Here is a 22,060-nt window from a genome sequence, read left to right on the forward strand (position 1 = left end):
TATTGCTGTCCTGGAGGCCATCAGTAGTTTCTTCTTGCATGTCTGAAAGGCAGCGTGCTATGGTAAGAGGAACATAGCTCAGGGATCTCATGGACTTGAGTTCAGTTCATAGGTTTGGCTGTTACTGGGCTTTCCTGGTGGCTCAGACAGTGAAGAATCCGCCTGCAATGCTGAAGACCTGGGTTTGATCCCTGGGTTGGGAAGATCCCCTGGAGGAGGACATGGCAACACACTCCAGTATTCTTGCCTAGAGAATCCCCATAGACAGAGGAGCCTGGCGGCTACAGTCTATGGGGTAGAGTTGGACACAACTAAGTAACTAAGCTTAGCACAGCACAGGGATGAATGTCCTTTAGTTAGTTAAGTTTAATTTTCTCAGTCTCAAATATGCATAATCAAAACTTTAGGATTATTATGAGAATTAAATATATCAAATATCACCTAGGAATGCAAGGTTGGTCCAGCACTAAAAACCAGTTATAATTTGCCACACTAACAGACTTGAGAGGAAAACTACATGATATATCAATAAATGCAGAAAAGACATTCAATATCTATCATGATAAAAATATCAGTGACCTAGGATTAGAAAGAAGTGTCCTCCATGTGATAAATGCATTTATAAAAATTCATATCTAACACCATACTTAATCATGAGATTTTCCCCTCAGATCACTTTTCTCCTAAGATCAGGAACTAGGCAAGATTTTCCACTTTTACTTCTGCTTCTCAGTGTTTGATTGGAAGTTCTAGAAACTCTAGAAACACGTAAGGAAGCTCAGTCTCTCTAGTCATTAAGGAAATGTAGTCTCTCATTATTGTTAGAAGATCTAACAGCAGCAACAACAATCCTGTTGATAAGTGTATGGTGCATCAGGAACTCATACACTGGTGGTAGAACAGCCACTTTTGAGAAAAGTTGACAGTTCCTGTAAAAGTTAAATGTGCGCTTACCGTATGACTCAGCAAGCCTGCTGCTGTTGTCACTTCAGTCGTGTCCGACTCTGTGCGACCCCATAGGTGGCAGCCCACCAGGCTCCCCCGTCCCTGGGATTCTCCAGGCAAGAACACTGGAATAGGTTGCCATTCCCTTCTGCAATGCATGAAAGTGAAAAGTGAAAGTGAAGTTGTTCAGTCATGTCCGACTCTTAGCGACCACATGGACTGCAGCCTACCAGACTCCTCCATCCATGGGGTTTTCCAGGCGAGAGTACTGGAGTGGGTTGCCATTGCCTTCTCCTCAGCAAGCCTACTCCCATGCATTTATGAGAATTTAAGGCATCTATGTAAATGTTTATAGTAGCATTATTCATAAGCACAACAACTAGACACAACCCAAATGTACTTAAATGAGTGAGTGGATAATCTAATTCTGTTACCTTAAGGAATCCCCTGGTGGTTCAGTGGTTAAGATTCCACGCTTCCAATGCAGGGAGTGTGGATTTGATATTTGTTCAGGGAACTAAGATCCTGCATGTTATGTAGCATGGCCAAAAAATAATGTGTTACCTCCATACAATGGAGTTATGACTTGGTAATAGAAATGAATTCAAATGAATAGGTTATTGATACTTAACAAACACACAGATGGTTCTCAAGTGCATTTTGCCAAATGAAAGAACCTAATCTTAAAATTTATACAGTGTACAATGTACAGTCCTGTTTATGTGGTACTCTGGAAAAGGCAAAAAAGTAGGTGAAAAGAACAAATCACTAATTGTCAGGAATTAAGGGTGAAGGAAGAGCCTGAACACAAATGGGAAGACTTGGAAATTTTTTGAGGTGTTGTAATTTTTCCAATTGTGCTTTTGGAGTGGTTATAAGACTATATGTTTGTGTCAAAATCAAATAACTGTACAACAAAAAAGTTAATTTTCTTTTATGTAAATTAAAAAAGGGGAAAAATCCTAGCATATGTGTTATCTCTCAAAACACATATGGTTTTTTATAACGAGAATAACGGTGCTTGGCAAAAATAATCTTAGGTTTTATTGAACTCAAAACTTTGAAAAAATAATATAGCCTTCCTCATGCAGGTAAACCATGGTTTTAAAAATATAATTTCAAAAATCAAAGCTAAAATGCTATTAAACTAAACTAAAACTCAAATTCTGACCTTCTATAAAATAAATATCCCCTAGAAGAGTAGTTGATAAATAATAGGTGGTAATTAGTAGTAATACAAACATAATTAAACAGCAATATTAATAATAGCAATAATATGTGAAATCCTTATTATTTGTTATTTGTTTTTAAAAATAGACTTTATTTTTAAATACCACAGGAATAGCTAAAATTTCTCATCCTGAACTGGTTGAAAAAATACCGAAGTAAATATTACTTTTTCTTTTGTTTTCCTAGCATTAGTAAACTAATTTTTCCCATTCTTAATTAAGCTTTTGAAATAAGCTTTCAATGATAAAATATCAAACTATATTCAAAATCAGATGCATAAATTGCCAACCTTTGGCACAGTATGAACAGAACCATAAGTAAGAACAACGGCAGCAGGTGGCAAGAAGTGGGAAGATCTGTGGTTACAAATGTTCATGGTAGGATAAAAATATAGAACAGCTTGTGTCCCAGTGCAGTACTGGTTAGACTAATCATGCTTGTGTTTGGGTTCATATTCTACACATCAACAAATTTCTTCTAGTTATTGGTTTTACCAGTAACAATGTGTGGTTGGAAGAGGTTAGATTTTTAGATTTTCAAAATGTTGTCATAGACCTGTGTGATACAGTGGGAGTCTTCAGAACCCCCCTACTTCAGGACAGAGTGTAATCCAAGTGTCCTTGCAGTGTCCAAATACTTTGGTCAAATGACTTTTTTAAGCTCTTTGGAGTGAAACAGCCTGTGCTGGTCTTGGCATTCATATAAATAGTATAACTTTGCAGCTTGTCAGAGGTACTCTAAGTCTTTAAGTGTTTTTTCCTTATCCAAACCCAAGATTTAGTTTCATTTGGTGCTACCTTCCATGGGGCAGGTAAGGGTTGATCAGGAATTTCATTTTACCCTTCTACATACACATGCACAGACACGTACACACACACAACTACATTAAGTATAATGCAAGGAGCACCCCTGTGGTTTTCATAATAATAACTCCAAGGTATTTAAAGGTTTCATTTTCATCCCTTTCTCACAGCATTGAGAATCCAGTGAGTTTGATTAGGCATTTGAAATCTATCAGTCATCATGGTAGTGCTGGAAAAAAAAACAATAAACATTTTTGTCAAACCTGATAGCCCTGGGCTGCATTTCCATTAGAATATGAACTTGATGATGAATGAATGATACAGAAATCTGCTGGTTTTTAGCTAACCTCTGTCAAAAAACAGCTCAGAAGACAAAATCCTGAAAATATCTTTTCCCTTTCCATTGAAGAGTTCAAACAGGTGTTTTGGGTCACAGGTGGTCTTATAGGATGTGTGAAGGGGCATGGATTTTGGGCACACACAGTGAGATGAACTATCAACTGTTCCAGTTCCTGCAATGATCCCTACGTGGTGGTTCCACCAAGATCATTACCAGTCTTTTCCCTAAGAAGTCCACTGCCCCCACCTGCATGAAACACGCTTGTGGTACATTAATTGAACAGTAAAATTCAAGGTTTCAAAGGTTACCTGGAGGCTATTTCAAAAGGATATCTGCAACTATTCAAGGTTATTTTTGATACATGTCCTGTCCTAAATTATCTCCTCTTAGTGCAGCCAAGATTTTCAAACACAAAAGGATTAGATAGAAAATGGAAAAAAGGAATATTTATGAGCCTTGTTAGACATTGTAATTAGGCAGTTCAGGAGGAAGCTGTGGGCCCATTTGGGGTTCTTCATTAGAACCATTGTTAGTTTGCATGAAATTCCCTAATTTCTTAATATGTTGGTAGAAGATTTGCTTCTGCTATTGGATTTTAATCTTTGAGAGTGTGTAGGGAATCTACTTGGAGAAGGTAATGGCAACCCACTCCAGTACTCTTGCCGGAGGAGCCTGGTGGGCTGCAGTCCATGGGGTCACACGGAATCGGACACGACTGAGCGACTTCACTTGCACTTTTCACTTGCATGCGTTGGAGAAGGAAATGGCAACCCACTCTAGTATTCTTGCCTGGAGAATTTCCATGGGTTTTCAGTTTCTTTCTTGGTGGCTGAGATGGTAAAGATTCTTCCTGCAATGCAGGAGACCCGGTTTCAATCCCTGGGTTGGGAAGATCACCTGGAGAAGAAAGTGGCAACCCACTCTAGTATTCTTGCCTGGAGAATTTCCATGGACAGAGGAGCCTGGTGGGCTACATTATGTGGATTTGCAAAGAGTTGGACATGACTGAGCAACTAAAACAGACACACACTTTCTAATTTTGAAGTTGAGTAAACAGAAGCAGAGAGATTGAAAGGTTTATTGAAGATCAATAATTCATATTTTGCCAATAATTCATATTTGCTCATTCTTGTGCATGAGCAAAACCATCCCTCTTATCCATCCACTCTTACTTTTTCTTTCTCTATAAACCAAATGTGTGCAAAGTGCTAAGATCTCAAATCTGAATGAGACTTGGTTTCTTCCTTGAGGTAGCTCATGGTGTCACAGAAAAATATGCACCTATACTAGAAGTGCCTTGGGAGTGCTACAGATGCTTAGGGAACATGGTAGCATATACTGCATAAAGGCGTTATGAAAGCTTTTCCAATTTGATAGCATCTGAGCCTCACTCTGAAAGGTAGAAGTTTTCAGGACAAAAGAAGTAACATGAAGAGAATGTGGCTGATTGACCAGGTTATTGAAGGAATAAGGAGACGTTGACTGTGAGATTATGAACTTAACTACAGTGGGAAATTATAGGAAGAGCTGTTACAGATTTATCTTTTACTAATTTCTGTTTTTTTCCAGTGTATTCTAAAGAAAGCACTTTGCAAATAGCACTTTTCATAAATAGGAGGCATCTCTGTGACTCTCCGGTTTCATTTCTGCCAAGATCGATTTGAGTCTTAAAAAGGAAGCAAGAACGTTAATGGTATTTGAGGGAGAGGGGATTTGCAAATCACTGTATGGGTCACTGTTTTCGTAATGATAAATATTCATATCTTATTTTTGGCATTACCAAATTAACATTTAAAGAAAAATCTCATTTGTACTTCAAAACAGCAACAACAACAGCAACACTAAGTTGATAGGTTGTCTGAACCTTCAAGTTTCAGAACACTGTACCATGAATGAAGAGTAAATCCCTTTTGAAGTCCCCTTGAGATTTATTTATTTATTTATTTTTAATTGGGGGAAAATTGCTTTACAATATTGTGTTGGTTTCTGCCATACATCAACATCAATCTGACATAGGTATACGTATTCCCCTCCCTCGTGATTTCAGTCTTTATGCGTGTAGGGTCTTTTACTTATTTATTCACTGCCATATCCCCATGGCATCTGGTCCTGTCACTTCATGGCAAATAGATGGGAAACAGTGGAAATAGTGGCTGACTTTTATTTTTTTGGGCTCCAAAATCACTGCAGATGATGATTGCAGCCATGAAGTTAAAAGACGCTTACTCCTTGGAAGGAAAGTTATGACCAACCTAGACAGCACATTAAAAAGCAGAGACATTGCCTCGTCAACAAAGGTCCATCTAGTCAAGGCTATGGTTTTTCCAGTGGTCATGTATGGTTGTGAGAGTTGGACTATAAAGCAAGCTGAGGCAGAAGCTGATGCTTTTGAACTGTGGTGTTGGAGAAGACTCTTGAGGGTCCCTAGGACTGCAAGGAGATCCAGCCAGTCCATCCTAAAGGAGATCAGTCCTGGATGTTCATTGGAAGGACTGATGCTGAAGCTGAAACTCCAATATTTTGGCCACCTGATATGAAGAGCTGACTCATTTTAAAGGACCCAGATGTTGGGAAAGATTGAAGGCAGGAGGAGAAGGGGATGACAGAGGATGAGATGATTGGATGGCATCACCGACTCAATGGACATGGATTTGGGTGGACTCCGGGAGTTAGTGATGGACAGGGAGGCCTGGCGTGCTGCCTTTCATGGGGTTGCAAAGAGTCGGACACGACTGAGCGACTGACCTGAACTGATATCCCCATTGTCTGGAAAAAATATGTAGCATCTATAACAATAAACACATAAAATGAATATATTAATTAGTAAAATACCTAATAGAACTTAATCTTGATCTTTCATTTGTAAGTATTCATTTGCATATCATTTGTGCAAACCCAATACCACGCGCTACAGCTATGATTGTGAACAAGACGAACGTGGCCCTTGCCCTCATGGAACTTCCCTTATAGCTAAAGAGACTATATTTTAAATAATATCCTAATAAATAAATGCATGCAAACATGGTAAGTTCTACTAAAGCAAAGTATATGTTTATAATAGGACATATAGCAAGGAAAAGAACCTATTTTGGGTGGACTGTGTGACTTGGAAATCAGAGCAGTACAGAAAGATAAGGGCTTTCCTGGTGGCACAGTGTTAGAGAACCCACCTGCTAAGGCAGAAGATGCGGATTCGATCCCTCTGTCAGGAAGGTTGCCTGCAGAAGGAAATGGCAACCCACTCATATATTCATGCCAGACATAACTTAGTGACTGAACAACAACAGCACCTTCATGTACTTACCCTTATTTAAAACAAACAAACAAACAAGAAAACTTTAAATTTTATTCTCTAGTGTTAAAAAGGCATATGTTGTTTTCTCCCCCCAAAGATTTATGCTCGGTGCTCCTCTGAAGTTACACATCTGTACACATGTAGTAGATTATGTCTGTAGATCCCCCTACATTCATCCTGCACTTTTTTCTACCCTGCACTGTGTCCCAGCAAGCAGATATCTATGACTGACAGCAACTGCCGGTTCTCATGATCCCTAACTACCCTTTAGATTTGACCAGTAGGAGGCTTCAGCAGCAGATTAGAAGCTGACAAAAGAGAGGCTGGGGTATATTATTTCCTTGCCTCCATTCGTGCCTGTCTGTGGTTGGCAGTGGCTGTGTTCCTGTGTCTAAGCACATGGGATCTCACAGATTTCCTCTTCCCCACCTTTAATTGTCTCCAGGTTCATTTATCTACTTCCTCTCCTTGCTCTGTAGGCCCAAGGGTGATAAAGATTTCCGGGTACTATTAGTTGTAGCGAGCTTCCCTGACTGTTATCTTTTTCTCTTAATCCTGATCACTAAGCCTTTAAGTAGTCCTTTTAATAAACTCATCAGTTATTCTGAGTTAACCATCTCTGGCTTCCCTAGTGGCTCAGTGGGAAAGAATCCCCTCGCCAGTGCAGGAGATGCAGGTTCGATCCCTGGGTTGGGAAGATAACCTGGAAAAGGACATAGCAACCCATTCCAGTATTCTTGCCCCAGAAATCCCATGGACAGAGGAGCCTGGTGGGCTACAGTCCCTAGGGTCATAAAAGAGTTGGACAAGACTTAGTGACTAAAAAACAATGACTGTCTCTACCCTGCTAGGACAGTATGAGTAGACATACTTTTTCTTCTTCAAGAGAGACAAAAACTGAAAAGTGAGTGAAGAGCAAATTATTATAAAATGAATTTTTAAGTAAACAGAGAAGTTGCTTGTTATAGTCCAAAGAACAGAGACCTTGAAATCAGGCAGACCTGGTTTGTTTCAGGCTCCAACACTTCCTGCCTGTGGGACCTGAGACAAGTTACTTAATGTCTTTTGTGTCTCAGGATTCTCACATGTAAAGTGGGGATGACAAGTCCTAACAGGACTGTTGTGAGAAGTATTGATAACACAGGGTACACCTAGCATTTTGTAGGCACTCAATAAATAGAGCTTTTATCACATAGAAACAACTTCTGCCGAAAAGGACACACTCAAGCCACATGTTCTTCTGAGGGAGAGAAAGCTATTATGATTTCACAAGTCAGAAAAATAAGAAAATTATGTGCCCATTTTTGCTTTTTTTTTTTCCCCATAAAGCTTATTATTTAGGTAAATATGCTTTGATTGTATCCACTAATATAGAAAAATGTGTTTAGAGTTTATAAAATTAAATAGCATCATAAGACACCATCTCTCCTCAGGCTATCAGTTCTAAAGTACTTCTGATAAAGGTATAAAACCTTACTAAATAGCTTAATTCATCTTGAGACTATAAAAAGAGACACATATATTTATTTTTAAATTTATTTAAAAAATTTCCTCTAGAAAAACAAACCTCTAGATGAACCTAGAACCTATTATACAGAGTGAAGTGAGTCAGAAAGGAAAGATAAATATCGTATTCTAATGCACATATACGGAATCTAGAAAAATGGTTCTGAAGAATTTATTTACAGGGCAGCAATGGAGAAACAGACATAGAGAATAGACTTACAGACACGGTGAGAGGGGTGGAGAGGGTGAGATGTATGGAAAGAGTAAATAAAAAAATAATTTCCTCTTATGGACATAATATGAACTTCTTTAGATAACAATATTGTGTTCGTTTGCTACAAATATCCCAAAATTCTTCTAACAGTTTACTTGGCAGAAATGTCAAAGTTTGATCTATAAAATATGCATATGTTATATATATATTTATTTTATATATTCATAAATATTTATGGATTTATTTTATATATGTAAAAATATATATATTTTTTCACATGAGTCCTTAGGATGAGTTCGTTTTTTTGAAATTTTAGAAAAGAGTTGTGGGTCTTTTGAAAAATGTGTATTTTGCACCAAAAACAACAAAGATTTTTTTACTCTTCAGTTTTCTCTTTGAAGTTTTCAAAGAAACTATTTTTCCAATTAAAACTTTTTATCATCTGGAAGCTCATTGAGTTAAGTAGTGTCTCAATCAGAACTTTACCTCCTTTGATGTCAGATGTCTTATGTGAATGTATTTCTAGAAAATACCTTATTTGCAATTGGACCTTTGTGTATACCCAAGTGAAATAGTCTTTTCATGAGATCCTTTTAAATATGTGAGCATTTATTAAGTCCTCTTAGAACAGCTGGAAATAGTACTAATTGTTGCTTTAGAAAAAGCTGTGCTAAATATAGGAAATGACACATTTCTATGCTTCTACAGGTTTAACCTTGAACTGAAGAGCTGCATATGCTTACCAAAACCGACATGTTACTGTGGTCTCTTCTCTAGTTATCAGCTTTAAATAGGTAACTGTCAAATATTCAAGGGTACCAGGAAAAGTCATACAAGAAAAGAAATGGAACTTTAGAATATAGAAGAAAAAAGGCCTGAATGTGCTGTGGGAGTAGTTAGTGTTAATCATGCCAAGGAAAGAACAGATATTGCTGGTTATGCCAAGCAGAATGTGATGGTGTTTGCTGTGGGAATTTGAAAAGAAACTGTACTTTTTAGAACATTAGGATATCACAATTTCAGCTTAGATTTTATTGGTGTCTAGCAAAGCCGATCTGTATGATAGTTTTGGAAACAATTGTTTAGGAAATGAGAAAGTTCTGCTTTAAAGGTCAATGGGGAACAAAAATGCAGAGCTTTAGGAAGGATATATGTATCATCAACATTGTTTTCTCAACTTTCTTTTTAATGTTGCTTTTAACAAATGTTTTCCACAGTTACGTGTTTATGGAGAGCCTTACACAGAATTTCTTACCTTATATGCATAATCCTTTGTAGGAAATGTACTAAATCCAAGAATATAAATAAAATTGTAGGAGAAGGAATAGTTCAGAAAGAATCAGCTCAGATTACCTTCACAGTCAGGACTTCACTGTTACTACCTCTTGGATTAGGAGTTCCGTTTTGGTGGTTTTATGATGACTTATCCATATTTGTATATGTTTTTAATATAAAGAACTACTTTTATGCATATTAACCTCTCCTGATGGTGAGCAGCATTTTTACCAAACTGTTAAACTGAGTTAAGTCCTAGTCCAGAAAAAGAAATCAATAATTGTTTGGAATGATTAAATATTAGAAAACTGAATGAATAAAAATTAGGTTTAAGCATAATAATATTTATGTTATATAACTCAGTTACACACGTTGTTAATGATGGAAATGGAAAAATAACAATTAGGTTTATAAATAATAGCTGTTACTTATTTTGTGCCACTCAATTACATACATCATAGCAGATTGTGTATTATTCCTATCCATTATTTTAGGGCTTCCCAGGTGGCCCAGTGGTAAAGAATCTACCTGAAGTGTAGGAGATGTGGGTTTGATCCCTGGGTCAGGAACATTCCCTGGAAAAAGAAATGGCAACCCACTTCAGTATTCTTGGCTGGGAAATCCCATGGACAGAGAAGCCTGGTGGGCTACAGGCCATAGGGTCACAAAAGACCAGACACGACTTAATGACTAAAAAACAACAATTATTTTATAGATCAGCACAAGAACAGCAACTTGTCAGAGGATGGGTAGACTTCCCAGTTACTGTGTACCAAACAGCACACATTCGTTTTTCATCAGCACATTTCAGAGTTGGCTGAGGTTGTGGATATAGAATTACACGTTCTGAAGTTTGCTCTGGCTCTGTGGTTTCTACATTCAGAGCCCTCTGCTTAAAATTTGTGTGATATTTTTACTAAGTGAAACCATGGTAACCACTCATCTAGGATTGGGGTTTGTGAAGAGCCATGTGGGGAGCATTCTGTATAGATCATAGGTTCGGGAATCAAATGACTGTCACTTTCACATTCAGTTTTCTGCCAATTGCTTGATTTATGACCTAGACTTAGTAAATTTCATTGCTTCTCACATTTTCATTTCCCATTTGAAGTACATTTAAAACTATTTTATAAATTTTGGCAAATGCAGTTATTCAAAAAAAAGGACATAAGGCAGATAAATCTGTGAAAAATAATGGGAACATAAGCATATGCAGAATTTCCCAAAGAACCATAGGGAATTTTTATCCCCTACCCGGACTGCATCTGTAACTCATTTATACCTCTTTCATTACTATACTGCAGTTGTCGTGGTTGTTTTCTTCAGTTCTATAAATATGTTACAATCTTTCTACCTCAGTGCTTTTACACATGTTATTATCTTTACCTAAAAGCACTCCCCACAGACACATACATATAAACATCAACACAAACATACATAGACACCTTTCTATGTTAGGCTCCTTTTCGTGATTTTTTTGCCTAACATTGTCACTTCTTCAGAGAAAATATCCCTGATCACTTCATGAAGAAAGACCTTTTTATAATTCTTCATTATATAACTATGCCTGTATTTTCATAGCATTTCAGACAATTTATATATGTATAACACGAAAAAGCAAGAGAGTTCCAGAAAAACATCTATTTCTGCTTTATTGACTATGCCAAAGCCTTTGACTGTGTGGATCACAATAAACTGTGGAAAATTCTGAAAGAGATGGGAATACCAGACCACCTGACCTGCCTCTTGAGAAACCTTGCAGGTCAGGAAGCAACAGTTAGAACTGGACGTCGAACAACAGACTGGTTCCAAATAGGGAAAGGAGTACATCAAGGCTGTATATTGTCACCCTGCTTATTTAACTTACATGCAGAGTACATCATGAGAAATGCTGGGCTGGAAGAAGCACACGCTGGAATCAAGATTGCTGGGAGAAATACCAATAACCTCAGATACACAGATGACACCACCCTCATGGCAGAAAGTAAAGAGGAACTAAAAAGCCTCTTGATGAAAGTGAAAGAGGAGAGTGAAGAAGCTGGCTTAAAGCTCAACATTCAGAAAACTAAGAGCATGGCATCTGGTCCCATCACTTCATGGGAAATAGATGGGGAAACAGTGGAAGCAGTGTCAGACTTTATTTTTTTGGGCTCCAAAATCACTGCAGATGGTGATTTTAGCCATGAAATTAAAAGATGCTTACTCCTTGGAAGGAAAGTTATGACCAACCTAGATAGCATATTAAAGAGCAGAGACATTACTTTGACAACAAAGGTCCGTCTAGTCGAGGCTATAGTTTTTCCAGTGGTCACATATGGATGTGAGAGTTGAACTGTGAAAAAAGCTGAGCACCGAAGAATTGATGCATTTGAACTGTGGTGTTGGAGAAGACTTTTGAGAGTCCCTTGGACTGCAAGGAGATCCAACCAGTCTATCCTAAAGGAGATCAGTCCTGGGTGTTCATTGGAAGGACTGATGTTGGAGCTGAAGCTCCAATACTTTGGCTACCTCATGCAAAGAGTTGACTCATTGGAAAAGACCCTGGTGCTGGCAGGGATTGGGGGCAGGAGGAGAAGGGGACGACAGAGGATGAGATGGCTGGATGGCATCACCGACTCGATGGACATGAATTTGAGTAAACTCCGGGAGTTGGTGATGGACAGGGAGGCCTGGCGTGCTGCGATTCATGGGGTCGCAAAGAGTCAGCCATGACTGAGTGAGTGAACTGAACTGATACATATTGCTTGATCAGTGTCTGACACTCTACTTGAGTGAAAGTCCCATGATGGCAGAAATTATATGGCAACCTTATTTCACCACTGTATGCCTAATATCAACATGGAGCCTGCAGAGAGCAAAAACCCAAGTAATGTCTTTTCCGTGACTAGGTGAATACAGAGATGATTTAAATGATGGAAAATACTGATAGCATTGATGAGCATAAAGCGTAGTCTCACCCTATACTGGTTTATAAAATAACAATATCTACATGTGGTGGCCTTCCCAGGTGGTGCTAGTGATAAAGAACCTGGCTGCAAATGCAGGAGACTTAAGAGATGCTGGTTCAATCCCTGGATCAGGATGATTTCCCTGGAGGAGGAAGTGGCAACCCACTCCAGTATTCTTGCCTGGATAATCCCCATGGATAGAGGAGCCTGACAGGCTACAGTCCATAGGGTTGCAAAGAGGCGGACAGACTGAAGTGACTTAGCATGCACGTACACGTAGGCACCAGTGTTATTGTCATCTTTAGCTCAACAGTTTTTGAACAAACATACATTCTGGGTTCAGTAGATTAAGGTGACTAATATTACTGTAGAGTCCCCATCAAGGCCATTCTCAGAGGACCAAGGCATTTCTCTCTGTTTCTAATATCTTTACTAGCAACTATCACCATCTTCCACCTGTGTGCTAACCCCCACCCCCCGCAAAGAATATTTATTCATTTACTTATATGATCTTCTATGGTAAAAGACAGTTTTCAGCCAGAGCCCAGTAATAAAAACAGATCATTTAATATTAAATGTCAGTATTTTCTAAATGAAATAAAATATTAGACCACATTACAAAAGATTCACAGGCATAAAACCTTACTAGGACAGATTTTTCCTGTGCAGTTTCTTGGATGTAGTATTGAAAACTCTAGTCGGTCCTTAACTAAGGGAGACTGTATGATATTTGAGTAGGATTTCAATATGAGTTTTGTAGGCCTTCGGGAATCCCTCTTCAAAAGGGTATTTTCTTTTCTTACCGTTATGGAGTCCCAGAAAGCTAAGTGAAAGAAAGTGAAAGTGTTAGTTGCCAGAGACTGGGTCAATTTATAATTCTTTCTTGCATCCCTTTCTAGTTCATGTTTTATTTGCACCCTGATAATTATTTGAAATGAATAAATACATTTTTTTTATAAAACAGGAAGATAAAATCCTTACTACTAGGTTTATCTGCATTTCATCTATTCAATCATGTCTTATTTCTGTAGAACTGCTTTCAAAAATTGTCATTTTTCCCCAAAGATTCTCATTTTTCTCAAAGGGCAGTGCACATTGGTGCCTCTGCTTGTCTTTATTTGAATTCATGCATTTAAAAAGTTCTTAGAAATCTGGAGTTAATTCATGAGCTGATTATAAAATAGCTAAAAAGTATTGACCAAAACAAGGTAGGTGGAGTTTAGTTAACTTGTTTGTCTTACAATAAATGTGATAATTACTGTCATGCGGGAGAAGACTCTTGAGAGTCCCTTGGACAGCAAGGAGATCAAACCAGTCAATCCCAAAGGAAATCAACCCTGAATATTCATTGGAAGGACTGATGCTGAGGCTGAAGCGCCAATATTTTGGCTACCTGATGCAAAGAGCTGACTCATTGGAAAAGACCCTGATGCTGGGGAAAATTGAGGGCAAGAGGAGAAGGGGGCAACAGAGGATAAGATGGTTGAAAGGCATCACTGACTCAATGGACATGAGTTTGAGCAAACTCAGGGAGATAGTGAAGGATGGAGAAGCCTGGTGTGCAGCATTTCATGGGGTTGCAAAGAGTCAGACATGACTTAGCGACTGAAAAATTTATCTATGTATCTATCTATATATATATGTATACACACATACACTAAGTACCTATAAAATAACAAGAAAAAGCCTAACAGCACACTAGAAAAACCTTAAAATAGCTTTGTCATTGAAGAGTTATAATTGGCTGTGAAATATATGAAAACATGTTGAATCTGTTACACAAAGAATAAAACAATTTTTTAGTTTTCTATTTGTTGGCTTTTTATTTTATTCAGAATTAAAACAATGGATACTGTCTAGAATTGGCCAGGAAATTTCATAAGGAAATGGATTCCATCTTGTACTATTTGTGGAAGTGTGAAAACATAAAGCTTTCAGGGAGATCAGTTTGGCATTATTTATCCAAATGGTAAATATTCATGTTCTTCAAACCAGCAATTGTACATCTAAGTGTTTCCTCTTAGAGAAATACTCAATATGTGCAAAAGAAGGCATATGCCAGGATACTCACAGCAGTATCCCAGGGCTGAGGAATGCCCTGGGATTAACGGGAGGAAGTGAGGAATGATGGGGACAGGGGTGTGCAGGGGCATGGGGTCATTCACTGCAGGGAGCATACAGTTACAGGGACATCCAATTATGGAGGCAGAGTCCTATCTAGGGACATTGTTTCTTCTGGCATATCAGTCCTCTGTGAGGGGAGGGGCTGTTACATGGAGCGCAGGAATATTGTCCCTTGATCCCTGCCTATTGACCAATTTTTGTACTAAACAATGTATGCTACCTCTTTCCAACCTCTTGATCACCCATTAGTGGGCTATGCATGTGTTGAAAGGAGGATAAGGTATAAAAAGAAGGGCTCCAGTTAATAATACTAATTTGAATGTCAGTTCATTAGGTTTTATTTCCCTGCTTTAAAACCGAAACAGATTTATCCAAAGACAATCCAAATTGTTGTCCTCATAACTCCCCAAATGAACTTAAACCTCAGTTCCTTTTTTGCAGGCCCTTTAACAAATAGTGAAAGCTCAAAACTGGAAGAGGAGCTTTTTATTTCTCATAACTGTTTGACAAAAATCTCAAAACACTTCCCCTGAAATTATAGAAACAAAACTAATTCACTTAGTTCTAATCCCCAAGTGGTACTTTTCAATAGTATTTTCCTGAAACAGCCATCATGAGAATTAAAATTATTTGTTGATTTCTGCTGATAATTTCTTATTATTAAAACTTGCCATTTTGAATTTGTAGGTATGAATATAAGCAAGAGTGAGATAGCAAAAGAAACTTCATTAAAACCGTCTCGGAGATCCTTGCCTTGCCTGGCCCAGAGCTATGCTTACTCAAAGAGCCTGAGCCAGTCTACCTCGCTCTTCCAGTCAATTGAGAGTGAATCTCAGGACCCCACTTCTGTAACCTCAATCTCTGCTGACAAAGCAGAGCAAGGTGAGCTCTACTTTCTTATTTAACTTACAAAGAGTAGTGTTTTCCAACCCTCTCTCTCTCTCTCCCTCCCTCTTGCCCTCTCTTCCTTTCTTCCACTTAGTATTTATAGTCTTTAGAAAGGAGACTGGCATAGGAAGGAGAACAGTTGCCCCTGCCAATCAGACAAAAGGCCATTCCTTGGCCAGATTGTGTGTTCATCCCTTTACGTCCCTAAAAGTAGTCAATGCCATGCAGATATGGACCTACTTTCTGTTGATGGGAGGCAGACCAGCCACCCAAATCACTGGCTCATTAGCATTACTAAGTGTGAATTTGTTACCAGTAATTAAATATGCCAGCAATAATAAACTTGGTTTCCTTAAAACAAAAGACCCAAAACTTTAAATAATACTGACTGTAAGACAGTAAAGATTTGATTGCATGAAGATGTGACTGGACAAGTGTTGGCAGCCAAAACTACACACAACTGCCTGTTTGAGATGCCGTCTTGTCTTTAGACAACTCCTTTTCAAAAGAGTTAGGAGTCAAAATACAACCAGGCCCATCAGTGGATGGATGGGCTTTTTTTTCCCCATCCATCTCTAAAAGTTTTTATGTTATGAAAACTCATTTCCTTATGATTCCTGAAGTATGCTTCCTCCTCTAGGTAAATGGAAAATTCTGATATTCTCTTTTCAATAGTATTGGGAAAGTACTGCCTATTTTAAATAGTCAGCTTACATCCATAGCCAACAAGGAAAGTGGCTAATTGTTCAAGAGAATCAAAGTGCTAAAATGTAAGATAGATGTCTTTCTTATTTCAACTCATTAACTTAAAAACATTTCTTCATGTTTGGCAGTCATTTGTCACCACGGTCATTTTTGGATTAGTCACCATGGTCATTTTTCTGATCATTGTTATGTGTTTAGTCCCCCAAACTACAAAGTCTTTTTGCTGTTGTTCCAGTTAACACTGAGGAAGAGGGAAAAGATTCTGTGCTCAAATGTTCTTTCACCGACCTCAGTGATTTTTGCTTGGGTGAGTTGATTTTTGATATTTTCTTCCTCCTTTCCGCCGCTCCAAAAGTAAACTGTCTTCAAATTTAAAACATTATTTTTTAAAGAAACAATTTCATGTTTAGTCTTTAACATTCGATGGATGAGAATAAAAGGTTAAAGTATTGTTAAGGTGTATCATGTACAGCTTGAAAATCAAACAAAGAAAATTTTAAATGAACAACAATCCTATAACTGAAAAAGGAAAAAATTCTGCTGTTAGTCTTCTGGAAATTTCCTTCATTTCTCTGTGAATAAATATATTTATACTACTATGTATAGATTTATCATATTTCAATATTATCTGTTGATATCTTGTGCTAGATGAAGGTTTAGTCCTTTTGTGTAGCCTTTCATTCTTTTCAGTTACGTTGCCATTTAAAATTTTAAATCTCTTCAGATTAAATTTGTAACTTTAAATAGTATTTTTTTTTAATTAAAAAAATTGCAATATCACTTCTTTTCCTATAATTCCAAGTTATGGCCTCTATGCTACTCTTGAATACTCTTAGAGTCAAGGTCAAATAAACTCTCCTTTCCCACCCTCTATCAAATACTCAAAGTCATGTCACATTATGTTTATTTTGTTGCTTATATCATATCACAAACTTTTGTTAGTTTTATTTTCCTAGATAATCTAAATTTTTTCTCAGGAAAAGAAAAATATTCCTTTTTCTAAATACTTCCATTATATTTCAGCTTCTTGTTTTTATATCCTTTATCTCATTCTTCCTTAAGAAATTCTTAAGTGGTGTCATCTGAGATGACTTCTGTTGGTTCATACATTTGATTGATATTTCCTTGTTTATAAAATTCTGCATTAAAAATAATTTCCTATGAAATTTGGTGATTAATTCAATGTCATCTAACATCTGTTATTACTGTTAGAAATTCCTTTGTAGTTGATTTTTCTTCTCTGTGTACCTTTCTATTATATTTACTTTTTTTGTTATAAAATTATACAATATTATGTTTATATATTTGTGTATGTGTTTTAGTTCATCCCACTCTAGAGATCATTTGTCCTTTATATTTGTCTTATGCCTCCTTTCCATGTCTGTGACACTTTTTCTACAATTTACGCACTTTGGTTTTCCTTCTTTTTCTCTTTCCGGAAATCCAGTTAAAAGCCTGACATTTTCTCTCATCTCATGGTTTTGATTTCTGCCTCAGTTCAGGAGGATTCCTGGAACTTTTCCTCAAAATCTCATTTCATTTATGTGTGGGGGGCAGGACAGGGGATGCAATAGTATATGTATACTAGACTGTTTTTTGTTTTCAGAATGTAACTTTTTCAGAGTATCCTATTATATTTCATGAATACAGCATCTCTGCTCTCTGTAACAACACTTGGCTATTGTCCTAAGTTTTCCTTTGTGTTGTAAATTTTAGTCTGTTTTCCCAGGGATCATTTTTAGCTGTAGAATTTTCTCAAATTTCTAGTGATTTTTGGTCCTCTGTTTACGTTTAGGAAAGACTGACTTAAAGCTGGATACAAGGACAAGTCTTAGAAACACAAAGCATCTATGTTACAGTGAGTGGTTAAGGAACTGTTACTTAGATGATCCACCCATGTCAGATTGAGGACTGTACTCTAAAGTACCAATGCTCACATTACTCTCCTATGCTGTGAATTTCTGTAGAGAAATGGTTTCTGTTTGCCTGTTCTATTGTTTTGTTTTCTATTGCCTGTTTTGGTTCTCATCATGTTTTCACCCTCAGTTTGCATTCTTTCCCTCTGTTTATCTGCCATCTTTGAGTCCAGACGTCTCCAGGATTTGTCTAAGGAGAGTCACTCTCTCTTCTTACCTATGAACATATTCTAGGCTAAGCTGCTCCATTAGTTAACACTTCCATCAGAATTTTGCCTTCTAGAACACTCTGGTAGATTTTTACTTTTTAATAGTTATCTGAAGTCTCCAGAAGAAGGGGCAACAAAGATACCTGAAAGCTCATTCAGCCACCTAGAACTCCTCTTCTTTACACTATTAACAAGTTAATGATAAATGACTCTTTGATGAGATATTTTGTCATATAGAACAGAGAGGGAAATCTGTGGAATACTTACTGTAGAGACTCAGTAGCCAATTTTACATCTGAAAATTCATCCCAAGAAAAATAATATTTGAAATTAAGAACATTTTTTTCTCACAGCTTTTCTTTATAGTCATTATCTAATTTAAAAACATAAGCAAATTATACTACCTTCACACCAGTCATAATGGCCATCATGCAAAACTCTACAAATATTGGAGATGGTATGGAAAAAAAGGGAAGCCTCCTACACTGTTGGCAGGAATGTAAGTTGGTACAGTCACTATGTAAAACAGTATGGAGGCTCCTCTGAAAACTAAAAATAGAATTACCATCTGATCCAGCAATCCCACTCCTGGGCATGTATCAGGACAAAGAGAAAGTGTTAGTCTCTCAGTCATGTCTGACTCTGTGATCCCATGGACTGTAACCCACCAGGCTCCTCTGTGCATGAAATTCTGCAGGCAAGAATAGTGGAGTGGGTAGCCATTAACTGTAATTCAAAAAGATACATGCACCTCTATGTTCATAGCAGCACTGTTCATAATAGCCAAGACATGGAAACAACTTAAATGTCCATTGACAGATGAATAGATAGAGAGGATATGGTACATATATACAATGAAACACAACTCAGCCATAAAAAAGAACAAATTAATGTCATTTGCAGCAACACAGATGCTACTAGAATTATGATATTAAGTGAAGTCAAGTCAGAAAGAGAAGAGATACCATATGATATCACTTATCTGTGGAATCAAATATAAGGCACAGATGAACCTATCTGTGACATAGAAACAGACTCACAGACCTAGAGAACAGACTTGTGTTTACCAAAGGGGAGGGGAATGGGTAGGAATGGGCTGGGAGTTTGTGATTAGTAGATGCAAACTATGACATATAGGATAGATAAGCAACAAGGTCCCATTGTATAGCACAGAAGTGAAAGTGAAAGTGAAGTTGCTCAGTCGTGTCCCACTCTTTGCGACCCCATGGACTATAGCCTACCAGGCTCCTCCATCCATGGGATTTTCCAGGCAAGAATACTGGAGTGGGTTGCCATTTCCTTCTCCAGGGGATCTTCCCGGCCCAGGGATCAAACCTGGGTCTTCCGCATTGTGGGCAGACACTTTACTGTCTGAGCCAATACAGGGAACCATATTCAAGATCTCGGGATAAACCATGATGGGGAAGCATATAAAAGGAATGTGTGTGTATAACTGAGTCCTTCGTTGTAAAGCAGAAATTAATACAACATTTAAAATCAACTATACTTCAGTAAAAAAGCCCCCAAAACTTAAAAATTTAGTTTAAAAATTAAGCAATAAAACACAAAAATTCACAAAAATGGAAGCAAATTGAATATTTTAGTAATGGAGGAGTAGATAAATTGTGAAATATCTACATGCTAGAATATCACAGGCTCATTAATATACTATATTATGGAACATTTAGAGGTATGTTGCTAAGAGGGTAAGACAACTTAATGTAAATGCTGCTACTGCTGCTAAGTCGCTTCAGTCGTGTCCGACTCTGTGCGACCCCATAGACGGCAGCCCACCAGGCTCCTCTGTCCCTGGGATTCTCCAGGCAAGAATACTGGAGTGGGTTGCCATTTCCTTCTCCAATGCTTGAAAGTGAAGTTGTATCCGATTCTCTGTGACCCCATGGACTGTAGCCTACCAGGCTCCTCCGTCCAGGGGATTTTTCAGGCAAGAGTACTGGAGTGGGTTGCCATTTCCTTCTCCAAATGTAAATGCAGAGTGCCTCTTATTTTAGTTAAAAATGTATTGCAAAAGAGCTAGAAAGAAGTATACCATTATGCTAGCTGATACTGAATATCATCTCCACATGAGGTTATTTGGGGTTGCTATATATCTTCTTGCTGTCTGTATTTTCTTTTTTCTCTAAGCAAGATACATACAAGTGTTATATAATAAGAATATGTAAAGAAAAATATTGACATCAAAACTTTTTATAAGTTGAGAAAAATTCTCATATTTCAGTCAAAATAGCACACAATTCTATGCATAGTTTCCAAAACTGAAATTTGGAACTGGTTGATAACATTTGGAATAGCGGTGGTACTGAAAGATTGTATCCTGATCCTCCATTAGTAGACAGTATAATTTTTATTTATTTTTTCTATAACAGAGACAATTATACTCGATATACTCTTTTGCCTTTTACAATGCAAGTTTGCTTCATTTGAATGAGATTTATATTCGGATTCATGTTGAACTTGCCTACGAGCAATGCCTTGAAACAAGGGCCTTTCCTTTTCGTAAACTGAATAGAAATAAAATGGAGTTGGAGTTTTATCAAAGATGATACCCCAACACTTGTGTCTGCCCCAACAAGTATTTTATAACCTCAGACTGAATTTATTTGTAATCCATGGAAGTTGAGCCCTGAATTTTCAGTAGTGCACACATTGGTGGCCTGGCTGCATTGCCTACATCAGGCATTCTCAAGTCACCTAGAGCTTCTAAAACTTCCTGGAGCCCACCTCCAGAAAGTCAGTTTTAATTGATCTAAGGATAGAGATCAGGATCCATACGTTTAACTATTTCCCAGATAAATATAAAGTATAGCCAGAATTAAGAATGTCTAGCCTAAAACATGTATATTGGTCTCTCTCTGAAGACTTCGCCGAGACACTTTTTCATAATTTGTTTAAAGGATGAGCTGTGTTATTTATAATAGCACTCTGAATGACTGTGAATTAGTTGTGTTTTTTAAAATAATACCTCTTTGTGTGTGTGTGGCTTAAACACAATGTTGGCTTATTAAGTTTCCTAATTAAAGGAAGACAGCCACCAGCAGGTTCATTTCACATACAACATCGAGAAGAGCATTTCATCAGAACAGATATGCTCAATCAGAGTGCAAAGGTCTTTCCCATAAAAAGTAATTAATCTTGAAAGAGGTTACTTTGTTAGTTGTTTTCTGATAAGAAAACAAACAGAACAAAATTCTTGTTCAAAATATCCATGCAGGTGTTACAGTTTGCACAGAACTCTTCATTAATAATTCTCCCAAGTTAGTACTAGTAGCCTAACAATGACTCCAGTCATGTAAACCTTTCTATTCAATTCCAGGCATCTTATTTTTGACAGTTTGCCAATCCAAATATTAACATTTCCTCTAATGCATATTTTGATTAGATGCCCAGACTCCTTTCTTTCCCCCCCTCATCATTCAAGTATCTTAGTCATTTGACACATTTGACTTGTGTTTATATCTCTCCAGGAATTTGTAACTCATACCCATTTTTTTTTGCATCTCCCAGCATCAGCCTATCACTCATTCAGTTTAGAGAAACATCAGAGCTTCTGAAGGGTCTAAGACAGCACACAGGAAGTATGTGTTCGCCTCTATCATGAAGCCAAGAATGAAGCTCCAGCTGACTGTGGTATCACCAGGCAT

General features: G+C 37.6%; 1 protein-coding gene across 1 annotated transcript in view; it reads left to right on the forward strand.

The window, feature by feature from the left end:
* ANO3 (anoctamin 3) overlaps positions 1–22,060 on the forward strand; it is a 435,784-nt gene that overhangs the window by 208,674 nt on the left and 205,050 nt on the right. Inside the window, 2 exon segments of the mRNA XM_061140060.1 lie at positions 15,368–15,562; positions 16,509–16,580. Of these exon segments, the coding sequence (XP_060996043.1) occupies positions 15,368–15,562; positions 16,509–16,580 (267 nt within the window).

The sequence above is a fragment of the Dama dama genome, chromosome 1 (assembly GCF_033118175.1).
Source record: "Dama dama isolate Ldn47 chromosome 1, ASM3311817v1, whole genome shotgun sequence".
Taxonomy (NCBI): domain Eukaryota; kingdom Metazoa; phylum Chordata; class Mammalia; order Artiodactyla; family Cervidae; genus Dama; species Dama dama.